This window comes from Aythya ferina (genome assembly GCF_964211825.1).
Source record: "Aythya ferina genome assembly, chromosome: 5".
Lineage (NCBI taxonomy): Eukaryota > Metazoa > Chordata > Aves > Anseriformes > Anatidae > Aythya > Aythya ferina.
The window spans coordinates 27,168,309-27,195,009 of NC_140301.1; the positions used below are offsets into that span (position 1 = coordinate 27,168,309).

Genomic DNA, 26,701 nt, shown 5'->3' on the forward strand with positions numbered 1-26,701 from the left:
TAAGTTCATAGTTCATATTCTGTCTTTCCTTAGAATCACGCCATATTATTTGATGATCTTTTTCACTCAAATTCTCTACCATGACCAGGATCTTAACATCTTTTAGAAGTGAATGTAATGTAATCAGTATCAAAGCTAATGTAAATGACCCATACTCCTCTTTTTTCTTTGGACCATATTCCAAGGACCTTGGTTGTGCATGCACCTTCCTTTATTATTTTTCAATACATAACTGAGTAGTTAGTATCATCATTTGGTCCCACTCTTTGGTTCTTCTGTTAACAGTTCCTAAAAAAGCTTAGGTTTTCCGTAACTCTGGTACTGTAATATCATCAGATCCTTACAATGGCATTAACTTCTCACTCTCAATTGTATTCCCACATGAAAATTATCTCCAAAATACATGTGTGGCTGAGCCCACATTGTTAGACCTTCTTAACAACTTCTTAGGCCTAATATTTTTTAATTGACTGCCTTTCCTCCATGAAGTACTCCAGCCTTGCAAACTCTCTTGCTAAGACCACCAATAACCACCATCAGAATTTTTGTCATTTTGTTTACAAAATCAATTTTGATTTTTTTTCTTACTGACCAGAAGTTCCAAACTGCTAAGGACATCCAAATCTTTCGGCAGGTTTCCACTCTGTTTTCCCTGTATCTGCTATTATCACTTCAATTTAGCAGTGTTCTCAGTCAGGCATCCTTTCTGAAATCTTTGCTGGCCATCAACTTGAAAAAGCAAGTGTTACTTATCTTAAATCCTTACCTTTCTTGAGTAGCCAGTTCTTTGGAAAAAAATAAAAACAAAAAAAAAAAACAAGCAACAACAACAAAATCTATTTAAGAAAAATCATCATAGAGCACAACTTCGAGTTCTGTGAGAATGCAAAAATTATTTCATTTTTCAAGTAGTCCCTTGATATGTTATTACATTTTTTTATTCTAAAAGTTTGAAAGCTTTAATATTATCTAACAAAAATATGAATATTAATAAAATACAGAATTAGATCAGGGTCTTTTTTTCTTTCCTACTTACCAGCTGTATCCTGCCAAGATGAGATCAAAGTTAAGAAAAGTTTTGTGTTTTCTATCTCTTCATGGCTTCCAGTGCTATTGTCAGACTATTTAAAAGCAATAAAGCATAAATATACAGTTACTAGCATACGTTTACTTAAACTGCTGCAAAATACTCTATCTGTTTATCAGGCCTAACAAACTTCAGGCCCTATCAAAAAATTCCGTGTTCAGTGGCAACATTTTCTTACTGCTTTGTTTTAGTCTTAAGGCTATTTGAACATCTCCTGGAGTAAAGACAAAGGTGTGGTGGAACTTCAAAGCATCTGTTATGCATTGTCTCTTTCATGGAGACATCTCACAAGGCAAGGACCTTCTGTAATGGATATATGTCTCTCAAATCCACTGAAGTTATGAGATGCACCCAAACCAAATGCAATCACATCTTTTTAGCAACATATATTTATATTCATGAAAAGTATACAATAATCTAGTTTCAGAGGAAAATCTAAATCTCATGTTTCAAGGCTTGAGATGACAATTAACTGCTAAAGGCTATGGCAGGAATAATGTAAAGAAATTCACACTGTAGCATTGTCATGCCTTCTTCATCAGGGTGCATCTCTGACTGCTTCAATAAAAACAAATACTGAAATGGAGGGGCATAAGAATGGTCACGCTAGAGCAGAATAAACACTCTTAGCTCTGGGTTCATGCCATATCACAACCTGCAAGTAATGAGCTCAAGCATAAGACTCCGTGCATGTAAATCACACCCAGGCAGCTGTATACTTGACTATTGGTCATACCAATTTCTAAGGTTCGTGTCCCTGTTTCAAAGCCTGCCTAGCCAATATATATTAAAAGTTATTCAAAGTTACTTTTTAGTAATCCATTTCTTCACTTCAGTCAGTCAATTCCTAATTATTTTATAAAACAATGTGCCTGTGAAATGAGATCATTCTGTAAGACAGTCATCTAGGATATATTATTTACAAAACAAGCAGTATAATTCTAACCTGAAGTTCTTTCCAGAGCTTTGTTCTCATTTCTTTGCCTTGTTTTTTAATTGTGCTTTCCTTAAAATGTTTTTTTTCCAGTATTGTATCAAGCTTTTTCATTTTCCTTATGGCTACTTGAATCTGAGGATCTCCTTCTGTCTCTTCAGAATCTTCTAACTTGGAAGAGTCTGCTGTAGATTAGATTTTAAATTGCTAATTTGACACATATCAAATTAAAAAAAAAAAAGTAGAAAAAACAATACAAGTAATTTGACAACAACTACAGACAAAAGTACAGTTAGTCTCAAGGATATGTATACCATTTTCATTTTTAGACCTGTTTGAAGCAGGGAGAAACATGAAAGTCTGTAAATGAATGCTGAACAAAACTCTTAGTTGGAGCAGTTTGATATTGGGCAGGGGGTGGGCAATCCCTTTGGGGTAAGTGCTTCATATATAGTAGAAGAGTGACATCTCCACAGCATCAGCGATAATGACATACAAAACAAGTTTACAACTCAAAACAGTTTTTTTTTTGAGGCTGACTACTAGAATACACATTGAAATGTCTTTCATTAAAGTGAACAACTGTGGGGTTAAGAGAGACTCTCCTACACCTCTACCTTTTTATGTTATACAAGGTTTAGTCTTGACAGATCTCACCCAAAGCAGATTCTGATACTGGTTCTGGAAAAATGTTGCTTTTAAAAATAAAAATGGTCAAACATTATAGAAACTACCATTATTTAATTTACATGGATTTTTGTGTTGTCACTTCTTTTTCCTAAATACTAAGATTTCAATTTCTTATCACTTTTAGCCTTTCCTCTTTCTATAGCACTCTCATGTTATAGCACCTTCTTTTCTACTGGAACTTAGCTTCCATGGCAAGAGTAGAAAAAACATTTGTGGCACTGTCCATGCCCCCAGTTTCTGTTCCAAAGAAATGAACACTGCATGAGATGAACAACTAGATAAAACCACCACTGCATTCTGCCTTATTAGACTGGTCAATCTACATAAAACCTAAATACTAACATATCATTAAATAAAGTATTCTTTAATGAAATAATCTTTAAATGAATAGTACAAGGCATATACATTTTCAATGAGCATTAACCAGAAAAGGAAAAAACATTAATTTATTGCACGCTACACTTTATACACCTGAAAAGTAATACCCTCTTTGGCATTACTTGTTTTTCCTTGGGAAAGTTCACAGAATTTCGAAGTCTGTGTTTCAGTGCTATCATCTCCAGAATCTGAATTAGAGACACATCCTGGGGGAAAAAAAAAAAAAAAAGCCTTTCACAATAATATAGATGTGAAATAACTTTTGACAGTTAAGAGAACAAAATATTTTTTTTGTCATTTCAGGAACAACACAGAGCCTGAACTGGGAGTGGATTACTCTCAGATTTTTAAAAATTGGATTACTCTCTAAAAAATGGTACATACTAGTACGCCAGTACTCATGTTAGAAATCATGGTATTTCTTTTGACCTCAATTCTGTCAGGAAAGCTATCTAAGCTTAAAGCAGATATTGAAACTTTCTGCTTCGCATACTGGCCTTCACTTCTCTATTTTTAAATAGGCAGAAGCTCTGGAAAGCCAGTTTATTAGCATTTATAGAATGCCAAAAGAATTCCATGTGAAGCACTTCGACAAGTGATTTCATTACAATGAGATATTGTACATTTGTATTTAAAGACTGTTATGAGTATTTACATCGTTTAGTTGTTAAATACTAAAATTTACAAAAATCATTTCCCTTTATTTGGTCTGATGGACCATTATTAGAATATAAAGTTCTCACAAATGGTCGTGATCTTTGAAAAGTTGGATGAAAACACCTTACTGAAAATGCTTTCTAACATGGTTCCATAAAACAAGTGCAGAAGATTTCTCCTGATTTTCTAGGCCACCACCAAGGTGCAGATCACAGCTTAGACGCCACATGGCGTAATCACACCTATTAGCACGGTATTTCAAAGATAAATTCAAAATAGTGAAAAAAAGTGAAGGCATAAATTTTGACACCACCATTTTCCTCCTCTTTCTTTTCTGGAGCCTTACTTGTTTACATTCTCTTTGCCCTCCACCAATAGAATTTTACCCGCACTATACTGACACAATGTTTGGTCTAGCCACACCACAAGAAAATGTTAGGTAACCCCGCACCTGACTCATTGGGATTCAGCACACACTCCTGAAAAAAGGACACACTCTCCACTGAGGTTTGCTGATCTGTTCTTACTTCCTTGGTATCAGATTTCCCTCTGCCATCACCTTTGTTTTTTTCTGGAGAGCAGTCTTCTAAATTTCTTTGATGACTACCACCCAGACTGACAGGTGAATCAACCTATGAAATGTAAATTAGTTAATATCACACAGATATAAATCTGTAGGGCTGGGAGGATAATCACAGGTAATCGTGACAATCACATAATATTACAAAGGCTAATAATGCTTCAACATAAGACTGCAAAATACCTCTTAAATAAAATAACAATTTTCAGATCTGATACCTGATATTCAGTGTTCTGACACACTAGTGAGTCTGTTTGCTCAGGCTCATCTTATCACAGACTGCTGGAGTTGGGATTGTCACACTAGGAAGGACTTCTGAAGATGTATGCCACTTCTACTACAGCGGAGTAGAGCCAACCAGTCTGTGTGTGCAACAGCCTCAACCATTTCCTGACACTGGCTGCTCTGCTCCAGGTTGCATCCTCATCTCTTGGTCATACCACAGAGTTTTTTCTAGAGCTTTTGAAAGGCTGAAATGCTTATGCCTAATTCATCAGTCTCGAGAGACAGCAATTTTCATGCAATTGCCAATGACAGTTATGTGAGAACTTGGATTCAAAGTTATCTCATAGTAACCCTAATACCTGACAGTGAACCTACAAAAAATATATATTTTTAACATCTTTAAGAAGAATTTAGGTATGATCCCATTCTACGGACAGGTGAACAGTACAGCACTACTGGACAAACCTAAATCTCAGATTCTCAAGTCCCAGTTCCTACAACCTAACAACTGTATTACATACCCTCATTCCCAAAATTAAGTTAAACCCTGATATTAATTTTTTCAAAGGATGGACAAAACACCTTCCTTCCAATAGAATTTGTCAAGCTCCTGGAGCTTGCCTATATTTGCTGGAATACTATTAACTAAAAAAAAAAAAAAAAAAAAAAAAAAAAAAAAAACACTTTAAATAGGATTTATTTAATAATCTGATTAAGTATTAAAATGAATACAACCAAGTTTTCCAGGTGGTAATGCTGAACAGACCGTTCTGCAGCAAACCTAGAAGATTCCGACTTTAAAAAAAAATAAACATTATTCCATACATACATAAGGAGCAGCCCAAATTCATGAAGTTTCACATAACTCCTTAGCACACTGACAGACCCCAGAACTGTATGCAATGCTAAAAGAGCAGAATCTTATTTCTTTGGCATTCTGCTAAGAAAGCACAGTTTCTAAGCAGCTGAAGGTAAAAAGAATTACCTTTGGCAAACATGGCTCTGGTGTTAATAACTCCATAGATGCACTTAAAGATCTACAACTAGTATAAGCTCTTGAGCTAGATGCAGGCCTTGAAATTTTATCCAAGCTCCGCCTCATAATATGCATTGCAATCTAAAACTGAAGAAAAAATAACAGTAATAAAAACACCTTCCAAACTACAAGTTTATTAATAAAGCAAGAACACAAGCTCATTTCAGATGTAGATTAAACAAGTTTCAAATCCTTTCTGGCAATTCAATATTGAGAGGTCTTTCTAGTACAGACTAGTTGCTACTCCAGCAGTCAGTTTTAATAACTGGACAAATATATACCTGCATCACCAAGCTAATCAAAGGATTCAAGTGTGCTTCAGTGAAACTTCAGCTTGCATGAACCTTAAAAGTACTTGCACACCTGGCATGAGGAAGTGCCACGGCTTATTTTGTTTCATGCCCATTGCTTCTAAACAGGGGGAGCTCTCAAACCCAAGAGACCATGCTCCCCGTCCCTTTTCTATTTTGCTTTTAAACAACAGACATAGAATCGTTGCGTCATTAAGGTTGGAAAAGACCTCCATGATCATCTGCTCCAACCACCCCCCTACCACCAATGTCACCCACTAGACCATGTCCCTAAGCAGCACGTCCAGCCTCTCCTTAAACACCCCCAGGGACGGTGACTCCACCACCTCCCTGGGCAACCCGTCCCAGTGCCTGGCTGCTCTGAGCAGAAATGTCTCCTCATGTCCAGCCTGAACCTCTCCTGGTGCAGCTTGAGGCCATTCCCTCTACTCCTATCGCTGGTTATCTGTGCGAAGAGGCCGACCCCCAGCTCCCCACACCTTCCTTTCCGGTAGCTGTAGGGAGCAGTGAGGTCTCCCCTGAGCCTGCCCTTCCCCAGACTGCGCACCCCCAGCTCCCCCCCTCAGCCGCTCCCCACAGGCCCCGTGTCCCAGGCCCCTCTCTGGACGCGCTGCGAGCAGACGGGAGCTGGGAAATGGACGGGAATGGGGCACCTGGGGAGCACCGGCAGCTTTCCCAGTGCCGAGGTATAAAGACAGCAGTGCCCGCTGAGGCGAGGCTTACACCCACCGAGCCCGCCCACGGAGAGGTGAACGGACGGACGGACTGACTGACGGACGGACGGACAGACAGACAGAGGGGCGCAGCGCCCCCCGCCCGGGCCGGCCCCGTCCCTACCCGTTACAGGGGCGGCGGCGCCGTTACCATGACTCCCCCCCCCCCAGTCACCGGTTGCGCCGGCCTCTCGCGAGGCCTGACTTGGAGCGGGCGGAACCACTGCCGGGAGGGGGGGGCCGGGGGGCCGCTCCTTGCCGCCCGCGGGCTGCCCGGGGACGCGGTCCCGTCAGTGGCCCGGGGGGATGAGGGAAGGCTGCGCCTGGCGCTGGGGCGGGTGGTGGCGGCAGGGGCGTTGGACCAGCTGGTCTCGGAGGTCTTTTCCGACCCCAGCCGGTCTGTGATTCTATCTGGGGTTTAATTGCAACTTTCTTTTGTATCTGTGCGTGTTAAAGGCAGGTTTCCGCCGGCAGCAGCAGTTTTCAAGAAGCAGTTTGAAGGAACGAGCTGCACCACGCTCAAAGTAAGGCTTTGACTGGCAAACATTTCTGCCAGAATAATCCCTGATTTCCTGGGGGCATGGATTTGTGGTCTGCAGTCAACCCCTGTTGACACTCAGCGCACGACAGACGTGTTACTGCCCCATTACGGGAACCGTTCTTCTCCTGGCATTTAGCGCAGTAAAACAATAGCCTTTACCATTAAGTGCTAAAAACAGAGAGACAGTACTCTAGCGGTGTGTTTAGCCTCCTACGTGAGCATGCTGAGTTCCAGGTAGATATATGGTTTTGTTTATTTTATTTTTCTGGAAGGAATGTGCTATTGCTTTCATGTATTCATACCTTTGTTGAGAAGACGCTCTCCTCTCTGCGTGGTTTCTGTCTGTGGGGAACACTTGGAAAGGAAGCAATAATTATGTACGGAACACCCCGGGGGACAGCCTGTCTCAGCATTCAGCAGTCCCGCAGTAACAGGACATCCTTAACCAGTTTTAACACTAACATTTTTGTTCCTTCCATCTTCTGTATTCTGAGGCCTTGGGTTGAAATTTCTAAACTTTTCTTATCTACAATGCTTAGGAAAAAACAAACAAACAAACAAAAAAAAAGGTTGTTCGTAATGGCAGTTGAAATTCCAGGAGTTGTACACCACTAGGGATAAACTTGAGAGCAATCCAACCAGAGGCCCCTCGAAGCGCCGACGATGCTGCTTTCCCGAGGCGCCTGCCATGCAACTGAAACGAGCTCAGCAGGGCTGTAACACACCAGTCAGGACACTGCCGCCTTCAGTCCTCTACTCAGAGGTGAATTTTTGTACAGGTTATATTATTATTATAAATATTAAAGAATTTTGAATATTACCGATGGTGGTGTATTTATAATGAAGTTTGAACTAGTAAAGCAGAAAAAAGGGTGTGATTTTCTTTTTTGCCTTTTGGGGAATATGTCAGTTTTGTTCCATGATAAATGAGACCTATCTGGAGCGTGATGGGGATTAAAAAAAAAAAAAAAAGAAAGAAAAGAAAAAAAAAAAAAAGACTGAATGAAAGAAAACTGTGTGCTTAGAAAGAGCACAGCAAGAAAAGCACTCCAAGCTGTGCTTTTCATCCTAAAAGATAGGTTACAACATCATGAAGACGCATTTAGACAAGCTGTCTTGATACTTGGAACACAGTCACCATAGCAACAGAATTCATTTATCCTTTTCTCCTTGATCTCATCAAGAAGAAACACAAATGAGGGGAGAAATACAGGAATTTTTTTCCTTTTAGTACTGCTTGTATTCATACTTTTCTGGTAAACAATGTTTTAATACACAGGTAGCCAAAACACTACCTTCATTGTTGTACAGGTCGGAAGGCAAATTACCAAAACTTCATTTAATACTTACTACATATTTGATATTTTAAATTTTCTTTGCATACTCACATGAAGTAGCTTTCCTTTACAACAGGCAATATTTTTAAGATAGACTGTAACAGTTGCACTACTGAGAGCAAGATAAACACATTGTATTAATTCTCCAAAACGTTTGGGGAATAAACAGACCCTTGTAAAGGACAAATAGATCAGTATCTCTAGACTGGAGTGCACCAAGTCAAGGGTAAAAAATCAGGAATCCTGTGTCATATTCCAGCTTTTCCAGAAATTCACCATGAGGATGAGTAGCATTCTGCAGTACGCTCCATCCGCAGTAGCGATGTAGCATAGAAACCGGTCAGCTGAGGAGGCAAGTCTGAACTCAAATGCTAAATGCAGAGTCAGCAGTAAACTCACATCTTATTTAATAAAGCCAGATTTTCATTCTTTGATTTGCATTTGGAATTTCCTGCCTCAACAAGGCTGTCTTCTGTGCTGCTGCTGGAAGGCAGCGGGTTAAGGAGGCTGGAGCTTGGCAGGGTCAGCACTGTGCTGAGCTGCCTGCCCATGCAGGGTGCAGAGGGCTGGAGTCCGCTGCCCCCTCACAAGGGGACTAGGACAATGAGGCCCTCACAGTGCCTACGGACAGGACATGACCCAGGCAAGACATACAGGGCTGGGTTTCACTGAAAATGGAAGCACAGAAGAAAGAACGCTGCTTAACATGCAGAAAGGATTTTTTTAAGTAAGCCTTTATCTTGGTGCATTACGTTTAGCCGTAGGGATGCAGAAGAGCAACTAAGTAGAGAAACAACTCTGGTTTGCCTTAATAAATGTTTGTATATTCAGGAATTGGATCTGACTTGGTATTTCTTATGCTTTCTTTAAAAAAAATAGCCCACTTTCTCCTCATGGATAAGGAAAAAAAGAACCACTCCTACGTACATACAAGTTAATGCTCCAGTAAGAAGATTTATCCCTTAAATCTATTTTCAAAGCCCAAATTACACCAGGCTTTCCTTTCTTCCATCCCCATAGCTTTGCTTGGTACTTCAATTTTTTCATCAATAGTCAGGGAAAAGAATATCTTACCAAAACCTCTGGTGGTTAAAAACAAACAACATAAAAAATTTTGCTCATCTTCAGTGAAATATTTTGACTTGTTTATATTGAATGCTGTAAAACATTTAGCCCTGTAGAAATTGTTTGAAGAAGCCTACAGGCAGTGGTACCTTTGAGTCATTACTGCTGCCTTCGGTGAATTTACAAATCAAACTCTACAAGTCAAATACTCCATCTTGCAGAGTCTCCTGAATTACTGTTTTCTGATGAGTTTTCTATAGAGGCCATACTATAAACCTTATACAGATGTTTTGTTCTATGCAAAGATGTGCTTTTGTGTACTTTTGTGTACTTTTTCCATTTCTCTTAAGAATTCCTATGGATAAACTGTTGGAAAAGGGACAACAATAAAATATTCACAACTACTACATACTGAATTAATTCTTCAGGTGTAAAAAAAAGACCTTTATTAACTTCTAGGTGAAAGGTTTCAATGTCTTCAGACACAATCTGTTAAAGAACTGTGCACAAGTTCTTACATGTGTTCTATTTGAAATGAAAATACATTTTTTCTCAACAGTCATAAAATCAACCCCCTTGCTTTTCCAGATATAAAACAATCCTATAGAATTTGTCTCTTCAAATTTATCATTGGCATTTCATCCAACATGAGGGGTGAAAGGGACAAAACTAGGACCAAGTTTGTTTTCCTCAAAGGAAGTTCAGATCTGAGTAGCCATTTATCCACATTCATCAATCACAGAGGCCAGTATCTATGTGTAAGTGAGCCATAAATAATGAATCTAATCAAAATTCATAAGGAAACTATAACTTCTACTTTGTTTCTGACATTTGGTTGTGGGTTTTTTTGTTTTTTTTTTTTAATGGATTCTGTTTTCAGTAACTTCAGAAAAACAAACAAAAACGTTTGTTTTCAAAATCAGTACTTCAAAAAAAGTCTGTCTGCTATGGCACTTCTCTACCTCTGCCACAGAAGAAACACCTTTTCCTGGAGTATTTATTTTGCCTGGTTCTGGGCAAACTGTGTCTGCCTCATCATCTCTGCATCTAAGAGGCAAGGCAGCTGGGGAGAGTGCTCCTTGCTCCCAAGCTGAGTTGTTCTTGAACTAGCAAAAAGTGAACAGCACTGAAAACAGAGAAGAAAGAGGGGAAAACAATTTACACAGTAATTTACAAAACATTTTTTTTTTAAATAACTTTTATTAAAACATTTGCTTTGAATGCCATGTAGAAATCTACCACCTCGGAGCCACCAGAAGCTGTTGACTTGCTTCATACACATGAAAGGAAGAACAGGTACATCTCCAAATTTTGCTTCAGCAGATTATTTTTTTTTGTCCACTTTCAACAGTAACTGTTTGGATTTGGCAAGCTACTGTGAACTTGGCAAGATAACTCACCTTGTCCTTTTAAGAAGTATGCTTTAAAGAAAACTACTTTCATAAACAGGCAGTTACAATAGGTGAAGGTCCAGCATGCACCAAAGGGCTGAACTACAGGAGAACCACACGGAGTGTCTGGGCATTACTAGATTGTGCTTTTCAGAAACTACCCACTGAGACAACAGTGAATGCCAATAAGAAAGAAGGAAAGACTACTCGCGACTGAACAAGGATTAAAATACCAGGGTTACAATAGTTTCAAGGTCATCTAACAGACTGACACAATTCAAAATTCACACAGTATAAACGAGGTGATGTGCCTGTGACAATGCAGGGGGCAAGCTGCAGTACAATCAACTCTCAGAGAAAGGCTGCTGTGCTGATACCAGGGATGGTGCGACTCTGATTCACCAGATTTAGAAGTCTCATGTTTGTACGCTGGGTGGTCTAATCTGTGAGACAAGTGGAGTAAGAGGAGTGGTATTTAGAGCAGTGAAGGTAAAAGAAAAACCTCCCTGCCTCTTAACAATAGTGAACAACAACATTAGTAAAACTTGCCTTTTGCAGTCCTTTATCAGCTTCCTCGCTCAACAGGTTCAATACAAGGCTGCTAGCATTTCTGACCCTTTTCTTTCATTTGCTAGCTTTCCTGTAAGAAAACAAGCAGAGTGCACCAATAGATACAAGTCTATTTTAAGGTTGACCCCTTGCTTATGTACATAACACATACATAACACTGTTGGGACATTGTGTCCTTTTTCACAGGATCAAAGTGATACATTTATGCCCTTGGCACATTTATTCTTGGAGCTTGAAGTAAAAGCTAGATTGGAGACAATGCAGGATGAATCCTGACCCCAATAAACAAGAATGTATGTTTTTTAAAAAAAGTGGTATTTCAGGATTTTTTTTATCAGGTTTGTGACACACATACAATTTGGTTATCCTTGAATTTGCTGAAATTAAGCCAAAATATAGTTTTAAGTTTTAAAAAAGTATAGTTCAACAGATAATTGGTAACTAATTTGTGCAAGAGTCCAGCAAGTTTTATTTTAACATTGATTTGAAAAATTGGCTTAATAATAGATGTACTTAGTAGTCCATCTTATTTCATTAATGAATTGTGCAGAAGCTGGCTGTGTCTGTTTACACGAGGTTAGGTCTTATCCATTTTGCATCCTCTTGTACTCCCCTAAATCCTTTCCTATTAAGCTTCTTTGATAGCCAGTCCATTTTAATATAAGGGTCCCCAACAAACCAGCAACCACATTTCCATTCTTCAGTCATAAGAAAAGTGTTCCCAAAGCCATGTCTGTTTTCTTGAAAGCTAATCAGGAGTGTATTATTGTAGGTATTTCACAAATAAAATCAAGAATCACCATCTTTCAATGTATTATTTTCATGAAAACACATTAATAAAGAACACTCATGTGTGTGTTTCCTGTTTGTTTTAATTGTATTTGGCACAAAAAAATCAGCCTGTAACAAATTTCAGCACAACAAAGATCCATGGGATCACACATGTAACAGAAGGTGACCTTCATCTGTCACTTAAAGCTCCTGCTCTTCCTAAGAATCCACCTTGGGAAAGATACTGACTTTATTATTTCTGCTGATTTTTCTTTCTGCTTTACATTTAGGCTGCTTTGTCTGGATTAGCTCTTCAGGAGTATTCCCCAAAGGAGGCAGGAGTCGCTTCTTACTGTTCCGGTTTTCTGAGAGCCACTGTGGAGGCAGCTCAAAGGGTCCAAAACCAAACTGCATGGAATACTTGTCATTTACCATATCAGCTTCAGTGGGCACAGCTGGCGCTACCTGAGCTGCAGAGTCTGCAATCATCTGTGGTGCAAATTTATGAATCAAAGTCTCTTCTACCTCTAAGCTGGTGGTAGGTATTTCTTTCTGCTGAAAGTCACCAGAGCCAATGGATTTAGTTTCATTCTCCTCATCCTCTGTTGGCTTGAAGATTTGTTGTTGCCCAATGTGAAACATCTCCAGAAGCTGGCTCCCTGAACGGACACTGGGCTCCAGATTAGCATCTGCAACACCACCCGAACTGACAATGTTTCTCCTGCTATACCTTTGGTGCAGCTGTACTATCGTCCCCACTAAGCACTTCCGTACAGATTTGTTAACAGTTAAAAACAACAAAGGATTGGCTAGCAAAGAGACCTTGGGCAACCAAATGGCAGTGAGGAGCAAGAAGACTGAAATATCTGAAATATTGAGTATGGTGCGGTAAACCACCAGAGTCACGTACGGAACACTGCAGAAAATAAATATCATAACCATAGAAAGCAGCATGGCATGAAGCTCAGCTTCTCGCTGGGAGGCATAAGGGATGGAAATTGTATTCTGAGGGGTCCTTAAGGCAGCTATGATAACTTTTTTCTTCTGGCTGGCACTCAGTGCCCTGCGAATAAGAATCATGAAGAGAAATACCACAGCCACTGGTACAATCACAGTGGTGATGTTATAGATGATAACGTAGATCAGGTGGCCGAGGGAGTAGGTCCAGGGTTCGGAACAGGTCGACATGGCATAAATATCAGACACATTGGTCACAGCAAATACCGGAATGCTGGCCACTATTGCATGGGCCCAGATGTAGATAACCAGGTCCCGGGATTTTGCATCAGATATTTTTCTTTCCAGAGGGTATAAAACAGAATAGTACCTGTTGTGGAAAAATAAACCAAGAAAAAAACACATGTAACTTATACAATGCAAAGGGTATTCTTCAGAACAAGCATAGCACTTGTGTGAAGCCTCTCAGAAACCGTACAAGCATAATGCTGCCAAATCCCTAATTGAGTTGCCAACTGACTACCTGCTATGAAAGAAAAGAAACAAGGGTCTGGCTTTGCAGGTCTCTTTGTAGAAAAAAATAATATTTGCACTTCAGGGTCCCATTAATGGTGGAAAAAATTTTCACTTCAATGTGTATAAACATTATGAAAACATAACTTTTCTATTTGTGCACTGAACACTATATTGCACACAGCACAAACGCTCCAAATATGTGATGGAGATATAAAGCTGTGGAAGGCCAGACACAGTTAATTTGAATAGCTACTTTCTGACGCTTTTCCCCTTATATTTGGATAACACCACCTGTTGGCTACAAATAACACGCAGCTACTGGAAGTAAAATGGAGTTTTGTTTTGCACATGCTCTAGTTGGCAAAGCCCTGAGCAAAAGTGTAGTCAAACACTGAATGCTCTGTGTACATTAAAAAAGCAACACATCTCTGACATCAAATTTTCATTCACTGATTCACTGTTTGCTTACTGCTGTGAACTTTTAAGCTCGCAGACTTTCCACAGGAGACCTAACCTTTTACTCTTATCCTCATAAGCAGTAACAATTTGTGTTTTTATTAGTAAGATCACAAAGTTTTACTAGGAAAGGCCAAATTATAACTGTTCCAGTGGCAACACTGCTATGCATTATAGGTAACGATACTATACTTACCAAGTTACTTACCAAGTTTCTAAGAGACTTTCTAATTCATTAGCTTTGTTTTTGTAGAGCTAACTTTCTGCAGTGAGACATGTTAACAGACTAACAATTTTATCTAATGTATATAAAATACACTGTTTTTGCAATATAAGTTATATTACAACAGTATTTACCCTTCCTTACAGATACCTTAGTCACTCTCTTAGTCACTCTCATAGAGCCATGCATTTAGGTGGGATCCATAACAGCTAATAATAATAAGCAAAGTTAATGGAATCCTAAAATTTATGCAGTCCAAAGCTCCACCTCTGTTTTAGATTTACGTTCTACATACAACATTTCTCTGAAATAATTCTGGTTGTATTAACAGGGGCCTTTATTTCATTTTATTTTTCCTTAAAGAAAACTAGATTTGGAAATTGAAATTGTTGGACAACCTACCCGAGGCTGGCAGGACCCCCTGGAGCCCACCTGGTCCAAGCCCTGCTCAGGCTGGGCCATGCAGAGCAGGCTGCCCAGGTGGCTTTTGGAGATCTCCAAGGAGGAAAGTCCAGCACCTCTCTGGGCAGCCTGTGCCAGTAACAGCATAAAACAACACTTGAGCATTTATAAGACTAAAATGAAAGGGAAGAAAAGAGTATCATGAGTGAGAAAAAACTGAAGGAAAAAAAAAAAAAATCAAGGATTACCGTCCTGGCAAGTTTAACCTCTTACCTGTCAAGAGCAATGGCTGGAAAACTGAGGATGGTCACTGAGCAGAAGACTTTGTGCAGAAACTTGGCAATTCTGCAGAAGAGCATCGTGTAGATCCACCAGCAGCAGTGTGGACTGGCACTAAGAACAATGTCAAAAGGCACACAAACTAGGATGGCACAAATCCCAGAGCAGGCCAAATTCTTAATGAATCTGTTTGTTACAGACTTAAGTACCGATGTTCTGCAAGTTGACCACAGCACCATGATGTTACCTGTGAGTGGAGACAGGAAGGATAACAAGGCAAACAAACCTAACCAAATCAACAACAAAAACATCCTCCCCCCCAGCCCCTGAAAAAAGCATTAATTTTAATAGCTCTGATTGTTCCCTAATATTGCAAATAAAATGCACCTGCTTGGAGTTTGCCAGGAGTCACTGATTTGAACCACCACACTGCTCAGGCTATTAAGTCTGTGTAATGGTCAGAGGCTTGGTAGGTCAGGAGACTGGAAACACACCAATTACGCCCCAGTTACCTCCTCCCAGTTACCAGTAACAAATAACTGCAGACTTTCAGAAGCAAGTGACTAGGCAGAACATCCAAACTATGTTTTCAGGTGCTTATGTTGACTCATGCATGAAGTGCAGATATTTTAATAATTACTGCATTTTTTAAAACAGACAAATACATTGTAAGCAAAGAAATATAGATGTACTGTTAATCTGTGTCTCTGTAAGTGGATCACAGAAGCTTGCTTTTCCTTCCACTGGCCAACGTAATGGCACAGAAAGGCATCTATGAAACCACATCCAGAAGAAATTTGATCCTTTTTTCCGCCCAAGAGATTCTGAATATCCATAATACCATGCCATTAAACAAATAGGACAGGAAAAAAAAAGACTCTATGTGCATAACTTCACTAAAGAACACACTGAATGCAACCCACTGTTTTGGATATTCAAGCCCTACACATCTGTTTCAAATAGGGAATAGACAGGAATCAGAAGCACAGAGAGAAACCAGAATTAGCTAAATCACAGTTCTTACCTCATCATCTTACTTTATCCAGACCTCAGGAAGAAATACCACATCACAGAAACAAAATTTCCACCCCAAATTTCTCCATAATTTTAATTCACAGCAGCACAGGAGTACATGTAGCAGTCTGTTCTGGTAGCTCTGGGCCACTTCTACCGTGTACCAAGATGTCATCAAAAAAAACCCTCATAATACAGGATTTTATGTCTCCTTTATAAAAACTGTTTTTAGCAAGCTATTTGCTTTAAAATAAAATATAAATACATATTAAAAGAATGCTACTGGGGAAAAAAGGCTTAATAGAACAGTGCAAAAATGAAGATGGATTTACTATTAAAGTCTTCTCTCTTGACTTTGATCAAACAGCCTGATTCTCAGGGTTTCTGTGACAGCACAGGGGAGGGATGCGAGGAAGGGAGAAGGTGGCGAGAGGCAGGCAGCCCCTTCTCTCCTGAGCCCCACATCGCCCTGGCGCTGGCTCTTCCCTCGCGAGGCAGGTGATGCACAAGGGGCAGTGAGCTCTCTGGCTCATCAGACACTGTGGCAGGCACTTTGTGGTACCCAGGCAGAGGGGGGTTTATGGTGCAGAGCTGGGGAGGATCTCTGCTGGCACAGCTGAGCAGGGTGCACATACAGCCTGGCCCCAGCTTTCTACCCATGCCTGCACAGACAGGGTTTTGGCTCAGGCTCCAGCACCTACAATTTGAATTTTATTTTTTTTAAAGTGCTGTCTCCAGACACAGCATTTGAAGACTCATTGACAGCAACAGGAAACAGACTTTCAAAGCATGTCAAAACTGGAAGACAGCAAGGCAGCCAGAGTAAGTTATTTTTAAGGATATGTGCATATCGTGCATTTCTAAGCAAGTTGTTCAATTAAAACTGAAAGCTGCCTTATGTTTCATCTAAATGTTTGTCATATATACATCATAAAAGCAGCATAAAAACATACAAAGTTTTCTCAGGGGGCTGATGAGCATTCTTTGTAAACTTACAAGACATCAGAGTTACTTTCAGAAAGCATTCACCCTTTTATGAAGTGATCTGACAAAGAAAAGGAAGCAAACGTTCTATACAACTCCCCCTAGTAATCAGTCAGGGGTTTTAATGGAGAAAAATCTCAAGTGGAACATGCATCTCTTGATGATACTATGCTCTAGCTAATCAATTCCAATGGAGGTTTTTTAAATGCCTCTTTCCATGGGGCACTAGGCAATAGACAGTAAATCATCTTGCCAGGCAGCAGATCCAGGACAAAAATAAAACGTAATAGCTCAGTTGCGCGACTGATTAAACTATGTTCAAGTCTTCATACTGAAGAAGTACTGCAATCATTCTTTGTTAGCCAGTCACTGTGCACTAGGAAAAAACTGGCCTGAATGATCGGTGAATCAGTAAAATTCTCAGCACTAGCCAAATTACAGAGTGTTGTTCAGTGCATAGCTCATGTGTAAGCTATATGTTTCACACTAGCAGTAACTCCATAGCAAAGGCCAGTATCGTATCAGTAAAATGACTCTCCTTGGTTTTTCACCTGGAGATGTACTGTGCAGTACCGCAAGGCCAACCAAAGCATAGCTACTTGCACAAAAGCACTGCTTGACAAGACAACCCCATTTATTTTTTCTGCTGCAGCTGGACAGCACGCATGGTGGAATTTATCTTGCTACCTGCAAGAAGAACCGTTCTTACCACAGACTGCATCAACAACTGCATATTGTCGATAACATGTATTACTGACATCGGAAGCTCTTAAGTTGAAATGTAATTGATTTATGAGACTGTCAGATTTTAGTGTTTTGATAGGGTAAACAATATTACACAATGAGAGAACATCTTACACTGCTGATTGAGATATGAAAAAGCAGCTGCAGTCCCTCACAGCTGAGAATTCCTTAGCTTGATTTTTCTATCCAATTAAAAAAAAACTACCAAGCTTTTATTTGCTGAGTAGAGTTTTCCCATGGTTGCTCACAGAACCGAAATGCCAGCAAGAATATATTGTTCATGTGGCCAATGCGTATAGAAGAAAAGAGGGAAGTAACAATATCAGAAAGACCAGTTCAGCTTCTTGATAAACCAGTAGCCTTCATGCAGCATTTCCAATAAGAGCATGCAATATTAGCTTTGAAATCTACCTCACAGACATGCTATTTAGGTCTACAGTATTTAAATGTAATTTGCAATTCAATTTTCTACATACTGTGTCATGTGTCTTATGCCAATTTCTTTCGGGTAGCTGACAAAATATTGAGTTATGTATTTACCAGCTGATGTACTTTAAAGAATGGAATTATCATCTGGTTTTGGCAGGTGCTTTCGGCTTGACAATATATTCAAAAGGCAGTATTCAATCAGTTGTATTTAAAGCTTCCAGTTACTAAGAGATAAGCAGTCAGCCAAATCACTGGCTTTCAAAAAATCTCTCTAACTTCCCAGTTATTAAAGAAGTACTGCTCACATAGTAAAAACGTATTACTACAATGCCCTGAAGTAGTGGAGAAGCTGTATTTGTATTTAATTAAAATTCTTCATCTGGTTTGAACCTCATTGGTTTTATAACCTTACTTCCAAAGCAAGTTTCACCTCTATTAAATGATTATAAATGAAGAATAGAAAGAAAAAAAATCAGAGGGTTTAAAAATAATTCTCCAGGAGCTGCTAGAGAACTTCTGAGCTACTCTTCAGGGTCCTACAGAGAAGCTTGACTCAAGATTCTAGGTTTTCAACTGTTGAATTACTTCTACACATGATGTTATATCATCATTTATGCATCACAGAGCCACAAGGACATGACATTAGCTCTGATTAGTGCTGATTGATCCTAGATAGAAATGGGAAGACTAAAGCACACAAAATACTGGTTGTAAGATAAGGAAGAGCTCTTAGACAAAGTCAGAACCTTAAAGGCAAAAAAAATGATAAGAACGCAGAAGTATTCACTTGGGACACTGGAAAATTAATGAGTGAATATCCTTCAGGGTAACGTTCTCCCTCCTCCCCTCACTTGCAACTATGAGTACTTTGCATATTTATAAGTCCCTCTGATCGGATGAATCAGACGATCAGCTTCAGCACAAGCTAGTAGCTCTTTCTGCTGATGCCTTTTAATCAAGTATTTCCCTTTATGCAGCTCAAAGCCACACAATGAAAAAATTACACCAGAAACTTTGTATAGTATCAAATATTAAGAAGGTTAACAACAGACTGAATACGTTTCCCACTTTGTTCCTTCTCACCTTTCAGAAGCTACTCCTTTCTATGGAAAAGGATAACAACATTCCAGGCAACAAGGTAATTCAACAAGCATTACAGCAAAGGCACTCTGCATCTTCTCACAGTGTGCAGAGCCACTCTGCTGTTCTATATATATTAGTCATTCACTGTTGAACCCATGGAAGTCACTAATCTAACAATGATATTCCCTGTGGGGAACAACTGTACTAGGCTGTTGCATGTCCTCACAGTGGGCAAAGCTGTTGTTTTCATCATGGGTTCTTCTGTGAGGTATTTCTGCTGGAGAACCAGCCCAGGGCTACATAACCTTGGATTAAGAATTGATGAACTACACAGGATTGGCATTGGTTAGCTTAGGGACACCCAGAGAAAGTTAGGGTGAACAAGCAGCTGGAAAATGTAGCATCTGGCTGTTTACCTGCAAGTCAATACTGACCTGGATATGTGCATCATTTATAAATGATCACATGTGACAAAGCATATCCCATAGTGGTTGCACGGAACTCCAACACTGAAAGAAGAAAAAGTGCTTTTCATTTCAAAAAGTATCTTTGGCCTTCTCAGAGAATGAGCCAAGCCTACAAATCGCCCTAACTGTATCTCACATTGGCTGGAAACCTTATCAATACACAGACCGAATGAGGAGAAATGTATCCAGCTTCTCTGTGCCTTTGAAAATTTCTCCAGGCAAAGAAGAAGAATAGGAAACACTAAAAGTGCATGAGAAGCAGCTCTTCTCATGTTAGCAACAAACATATGTATAAAACTTGCCAAACATTTCTTATATTTTATTTATCATAAATGTCAATATTCAAGAAAATCTCCATGCACTAATTCCACCATACTCAGATTGAAAGGATGGTTATTTCTAGTTAACCCTTACTTTTTTTTTTTTTTTGAGAAATATCAAAAGACAAGCAGCCATACAGTACATGAAGTTGCACAGAATTACACTGAGAAATAAATACAAGAACAGTCTGACATGTCACACTGCCCAGAAAATGCCCTTCAAGCCTTTGTAGCATTTTAAATTCATTGTATTTGCAAGGAGTAATGTTCCCTGAGCATTAAATGTTATCAGGGTGCATGATTTTTGATTCAAAGCAGGAAAAAAAAAAAAAAAACTCTCCCCAAGCTGTACCCCCCCCCCAGGTTTCACTGCTAGACACAAAGTGTTGATTCAGGCATCAACAGCTGACATAGTTTTGAAGTAATAGCTCTTAGCAGTAATTCAAACTAGGTAAAAGATTCTTAATAATACCTTTAAAAAGCAGAAGAATGATCCCCATGGAAACCACTGGTTGTTATCTAAAACAAATGCATTTGCCATGCAGCCATCCCAAAAAAATATACTTATTGCTCTTTGTCATCTCAGGGAACGCAGTCCATTAGCCGGGTACGACATTCATTTTGTATTTCTGTGAACATTCATCAGCACATAATTGAACCAAAACAAAGTCCACGCTCTAGCATAATCCTTCTCACAGCTTGCTTTCTTCTGCCTGCTCATTTCCCCTTCCACAGCGGGGTTCTCAGAGTCCAAACATCCTTTCCACCACACAGCCTCCTGCAGCCCCTACCCCCGTGGGCCGCAGTGTTACAGGAAAGGAGACAGCAGCCCTCTCTATAAAAAAGAAGTTAGGAAGCAACAAGAAAGGCTAGAAACAAGCCTTTTTCTATTGAAACCTTTCATTAAAAACCAAAAGCTAACAGCTGAACAAGTCACAGTTTCTATCAACATATTCAATGGGAAAAACACTTGTTGAAACACCAGGATGATTACACTCTCAAGCCTCCAACAACACTGTTTATTATTGTTGTTATTTTCAGGGGTATTTTGAGGAAGATGTTTTCTGCAGAACTCAGTCTGTTCAACTACAAGCATCACTCAAAAGGCAGTACCGTGAAAACACTTTTGGCAACCCATGACAGGTAGCTATCACATACCCTTATGTTAAACATATGTTGTCTGCTTACTTGTTTCCAGAGGCAAGAGGGGCATATCAGAGTATGTGTTGTGCTATACAGCATGAAGAAGCGCATTACTTTATCACAGAATCACAGAGGATTTGAAGCTGGCAGGGACCTTTGGAGATCATCTAGTCCAACTTTCCTCAAACAGGCCCAAATTGTTGCAATTCTTTGTAAGTATTGTATATTCTAGTTCAAAAAAAAAAAAAAAATCAGACAACTGTCTTTATACATAAAAAAGACAAAAACAGCCAGAAGTTATAAAAGGTTTGATTTGTTTTCAGGTAGTGTTCCACCTACCGACTTCAAAATTCAGTGATAACACTTGCAAACCACTTAAAAGGAATAGAGAGTAACTTTGAATTAATTTGCCATTTTAACATACTTCCTTTATTAGCAGTTTGTGCACACATGCAACCAAATGTTTTGTGTCCCAGATGAATGAAAACTGCATGAAAATTGCCTTTGAACAAAGTTTGCTGTAAAACAAACCTTTTTTTCCCCTCTTCAGAGATCGGGTTCTCTCCTTAATTTGAAGATAATGTTCCTCACTCCTGTTCTTAGAATTCTCATTCGCATTTCAGACTTGTGGCAGAGCTGCCACATTGCGCATTCATAAGTGATTCACTGATTTCCTCCTTAAAGCATCAGTTAATGGGCTCTGAGCATGCCTAGAACACAGTGTTCATGGTGTATTTCCTCATATCAAGAAAAACAAACCTTACAGAATCATTTAAATGCTTCTTAGCTTCATGAATGTTTTTTTTAGCTTCATGAATGTTTTTTTTTTCTTTAATTTCTTGTGTGGTACGATGGTATTTGTTATGTCAAAATGGCTAAAGGGAACAATGATTGAACAAGGTTACATACAGAATTATATTAATCTTGTCCTTAGTATGTTATAGATTTTCTGTTTGATGGACAGATTCTTAAATAACTACATAATGCTAAAGATCTTGGATACCCATTTTTATTTCTTTCGGATAAACATATTTAAAGGGAGGTAAAGTGCTACATTGGCAATTCTCCAGTTCTTCACATCCACTGCCACTTTTTCCCATCTCACATTTTGCACTTACAATCCCATTAAATGGACAAAATTTCTGGGTATAGAACAGTCATTTTCTCCCTTTCGATAAACTACAGTCCTTCAACAACTGCCAAAACCATTTAAGCCAATCAAGGAAATAACCAAACCCGCTTATTCTGCTGAAGTACACTTGACTTTTCTGAACGATTTGCCTGTTTTAAAGCTGGTGACCTCAAAGAACCTGAAACTCCTTGAGCTCCTTGGAAGGATAAAAGTTTAAAGAATATTGCTTCGGCAACTTCAGGACCTTGAATTGTTCCCACCTCAGGAAAATATGACAAATGTGTAGCACTGCCTTTGAAACCTACGCAAGGAAATTAAGAACCTGAAAAAGAATGTCCAGATTTACTGCTCTCACTGTAACAAGAATATAAATCTTTCCAAGGTTATTAGCTTTTTGAATCGCAGTGCCTAAGGGACAAGCTTATTTTACTTACTGCAAAAATGCAGCCCAAAATTTTTAAAGCATGACCCCCATGACATACCCTATAAGGTGGGGATTAATCTTTTTACCTCTTCTCTATCCATTCCCTTTTAGCCTGATAGATGAGTAGTAAAAATATTCTCTATCTAGATAAAAGGGAATGGATACAGAAGAGGTAAAAACATCATCCCCCTGATCACCAACACATAGGAACTGATTAACAGAAGTATTACTGGCAGCCACATCTCCTTTGCCAACCTACTATCACACCCAGAGAGGCCTTGGTGCTTCACTACACTAGCCTTTGTGCCAGCTGCCCTCAGAGAACAAATCTGATGACCTTACTGAACCAGTACAAGGGCTGGGACGCAAACAAGGCAGGTAATTTTTCTGAGCAGCCTATTTGTCTGTTTTTCATCAACCTTGGTACAAGAGGAATAGCTTTTGTCCCTTTGTTTTAAAAAGAACTCAGAAGAGAGCCAGTTTGAACCTGTATGTCATGAAGCAACTGAGGGGGATGCAATTGTAGCTCAAGTGAGGTGATGTCAAGCAGCACGGCTATTTATTTAGGCTCACCTGACTGCTGTGCTGAATCCAAGTGTAAATAGCAGTGTTAACATGGGATCAAGTACATTTAAAATTTGTTCTAAAAATAATTTTTATGCCCCATAAGTGCTTTGTTTGCAGTCAGCCTGTAGCCACTTACGGAGGCAGCTGTGCTACCTATGCCATATCACATCTCTTCAGATGCTCATTTTTCATCCAACTTCACCCCCATGCACCTGCAATTCATATATATTGGCACCGTTAAGGAGATGTGGCCTCTAAGATGTGACTTTGCACATCACAGATGCTGCTCAGTTTTGGTTTGGTTACAGAGCCAGCCCCAGTCCCTATTAAGTTCTTAATTATATTAAGTATATTAAGTTCTTCCAGAAGAAACCTGAAGGACTCAGTCCTCTCTGAAGAATGCACTAAGCTCAGATCCAGAAGGGGACTGACTTTGGCACTTGTGAGGCTCTGGAGAAACTTAGGCCTTTCAGAGCACTTCCAGTATTTAGTCTGTGCTGTAAGCTGCTGTAATATCCACAGCAAACAGGAACCACAACTTTACACTTCCTCATCCAGACCTCACTCCCTCCTGCCTTCACCCTCAGATCTGTACAAAACTCTACCAGACCAGTATGCGACGCAGACAGGGTCCAATAGCATTGGCCTTACGTAATATTTTTTCTGCATCATTTCCATTTTTTCACTCAAGATAATAAGACCAAATTTGAAAAAAAAAATCCTGTGCCATATTGTAGTATAGTCAGTATTTGAAATTTATACTCCAACAGTATATGACCTACTGGATAATTTGACTTAATTGCTGGTTAGTTGGTATACCCTAGCTTAATTATCGCAGAAGAAAAGCACAAGTATAATTCATTTTAAATTGTGCTATTTAACAGTGGAGCAAAACTTAAAAAGGTCTACAGTAATTACTAGTAGTTGGAAGACAGACCTTATATTATCATTGGTAATTGAAGCTATCTTGCACTCTTGGAAAAAAAAAAATAACAAAAGGAAAAAAAGATTCCTACCCATTAGCCTCAATTTTCATCCTCCTTTGCAGCTGAAATTATACTTTGTAGCTGAAAGACGCCGTAGTTAACAGCTTTTTTGTGGAGCAGAAATTTTCTGTTCTACCACAGTGTCATGACTTTTTTATTCTTCATAAAACCAAGAAAGATCGGAGGTGTTTTCTACATCACTTTGCCTGTACATCCATTTCTCCAAAGTGCCAACTTAACAGAAGCATCATTTTATTCCTTATATAGTTTTGCCACGCAGCCATTCATCAGGTCACCAGCTGGGCACATTTGATCTTGATTCTTTACAAACAGCTGTCTTCAGACAGAACTTAACATATGCTTAATATGTCCCGCACAGAGGGATTAATTCATGTTATATTTAGAAACATGCATTTCTTTTTTCCCCTCCACAGCTGATTGTGGAATGACTAGTTGTCTCTGCTCCTCCCAGCCCCACGAATGGGCTCAATGGGCTCCAGCAGTGGTCCTTCACAATTCTACATAAGTAATATTTATTTTTACAAGGTTACAGTTCCACTTCTTCCCTTTTGCTTTCCCACAAAAAAAAAAAAAGTCACAGTGGCTGGGAATGCTTGCAGGACACATTTGTGTAATTGCTCCTCTCTGTATGGAATCATCCATTGTCAACCCATGGAAGCATTTCAGACTTCTCTATGCCATATGGAAACAAACAGAAAACAAGAACGATCTAGCAACTTCTCTTGACTTCTGCAGACAAGGTAGCGACAAAAACATATGCCAGAAGTCTACAACAATTTCAGTTCTTCCATGAAGTAAAATGAAACCCTTTCAAGCTTTGTAAGTCCATTACCTTGAAACAAAGCATTCATTTTTAAATAACAGCTGTATGATTAGTCCTATTACCTTAAAAAAGGAACATACATTTTGAACTCATCCCTGGAAAATTGCTATTGCAAACCTGAAAGGTCTAAGATACACAGCCAAAGAAAAAGCTCTTGCTGATTTATCCACATGCATTTGGCATACTTCAAGTAGAGACCAAAATACAAGAAAAATGGGGGTGTTCTTTTCCTGAGGCATATAACAGATTTGCAACAGTAATACTCAGATCAGTCTGAATGAAAGATGGATGGAAATGAATGTGTGTGAATGCAGCTGTCATATGACTCCCAAAATGATCAAACAGAAGGGGCAGCCACCTTGCCAGGGAATTACAGAGATGAAGCAAGCAGGACTCCAAGGCAGAAAGAAAGCCCTCTTGCAGTAACATGGTTTCTAACAAGTCAAAAAGACCTGTTCAAAAACCATGAACATTGCTGTTCTCCCGACTGCTCGCAAGTAATCCTGTCTCTTGAGCACACACGTGTTAGCACTTATAGGCGTATGCATAAGAACAAGACCTGCAGAATAAGGACTGAAATCTGCATGGTTTAATAAATAAAACCATGTTCCCCTTTCAGAACATTTCAATGTTATGTTGTTATATAATGTTATAATTGTTAAATTAAATTCCTGGAGACTTTAAGACAGAAATTTATCAAAGAAAAACAAATTTGAACAGGAACTTCCTTCTAAGTAACACTGACATCACCAGTCCCAAAACACAGCAATGCATTGCAGTTCAGACATAATTCCCCCAACAGGATTTGAATGAAGAAAGGTTTAAGTGACAGGATTTCTTCTCACATGCTGTTCTGAGTTACATGAGCCCAGCACCTGCTATGATTGGTATTACTAACCTGTGAGCAAAAACTGGGCTACAATTATAAAGCATCTTAAAATAAAAAGTGAACTTTGTGCCAAGGTTACCCCACTATTACTAGTGGTTGTTTGTTTGTTTTAATTACACAATACCAAATTTTACAAGAGTTTTGTCTGCTTCTTCACCTCACGTAGCTGCTCCCTTCCAGCTACACCCCTCAGCAGGACGGAAGGCATTATTTCTCATATCCACAGGCCACAATACCAAATACTACAACGGATCAAAGCAATCTCAACCCGTACTGCATCTTTGCCTAGTCTTAGTCCATTTGAGTTGTTGCCAATGAAAAATTAAGTTCTTCTTTACTGGAGTGTTTTTGCTAAATTTCAAAAGAAACCTTTAAGCAGCTATCAGAAGATTTAGCTTTTTTAAAAATAAAAAAAAAATAACACGGACAAAATTTTAATTGCTTCTAAACACATCCCTTTAGGTTCATTTATGAAGAAGATTGCCTGAATTTTTATGTAGTTTTTATTTCATCAATTGCACTCAGCCATGACTGCAGAAACAACTTAATGAATACA

General features: G+C 39.2%; 2 protein-coding genes across 9 annotated transcripts in view; both read right to left on the minus strand.

The window, feature by feature from the left end:
* The window catches only part of FSIP1 (fibrous sheath interacting protein 1), a gene marked incomplete at its 3' end in the record, with an annotated part of 82,356 nt that extends 75,592 nt beyond the window's left edge, over positions 1-6,764 (minus strand). For 5 of the 6 annotated variants that reach the window (XM_084520022.1, XM_084520024.1, XM_084520025.1 and 2 more), the window contains exons 1-6: positions 6,628-6,764; positions 5,537-5,674; positions 4,198-4,378; positions 3,212-3,295; positions 2,034-2,206; positions 1,037-1,121 (exon numbers count right to left, since the gene is read on the minus strand). In XM_084520022.1, coding sequence (XP_084376148.1) covers positions 1,037-1,121; positions 2,034-2,206; positions 3,212-3,295; positions 4,198-4,378; positions 5,537-5,662 — 649 coding nt within the window. In that variant the 5' untranslated portion in view covers positions 5,663-5,674; positions 6,628-6,764. The remainder of the gene's footprint in view (positions 1-1,036; positions 1,122-2,033; positions 2,207-3,211; positions 3,296-4,197; positions 4,379-5,536; positions 5,675-6,627) is intronic. The other variant, XM_084520021.1, reaches the window with a different exon arrangement.
* A 5,384-nt stretch (positions 6,765-12,148) lies between these two features.
* Positions 12,149-26,701, minus strand: part of GPR176 (G protein-coupled receptor 176) — a 32,354-nt gene continuing 17,801 nt past the window's right edge. Inside the window, exons 1-3 of one of the 3 annotated variants that reach the window (XM_084521324.1) lie at positions 21,349-21,501; positions 15,114-15,366; positions 12,149-13,613 (exon numbers count right to left, since the gene is read on the minus strand). In XM_084521324.1, coding sequence (XP_084377450.1) covers positions 12,506-13,613; positions 15,114-15,366; positions 21,349-21,373 — 1,386 coding nt within the window. In that variant the 5' untranslated portion in view covers positions 21,374-21,501 and the 3' untranslated portion in view covers positions 12,149-12,505. Of the gene's footprint in view, positions 13,614-15,113; positions 15,367-16,143; positions 17,774-21,348; positions 21,502-26,701 lie in introns of those variants that run through there. The other 2 variants (XM_084521325.1, XM_084521323.1) reach the window with 2 other exon arrangements.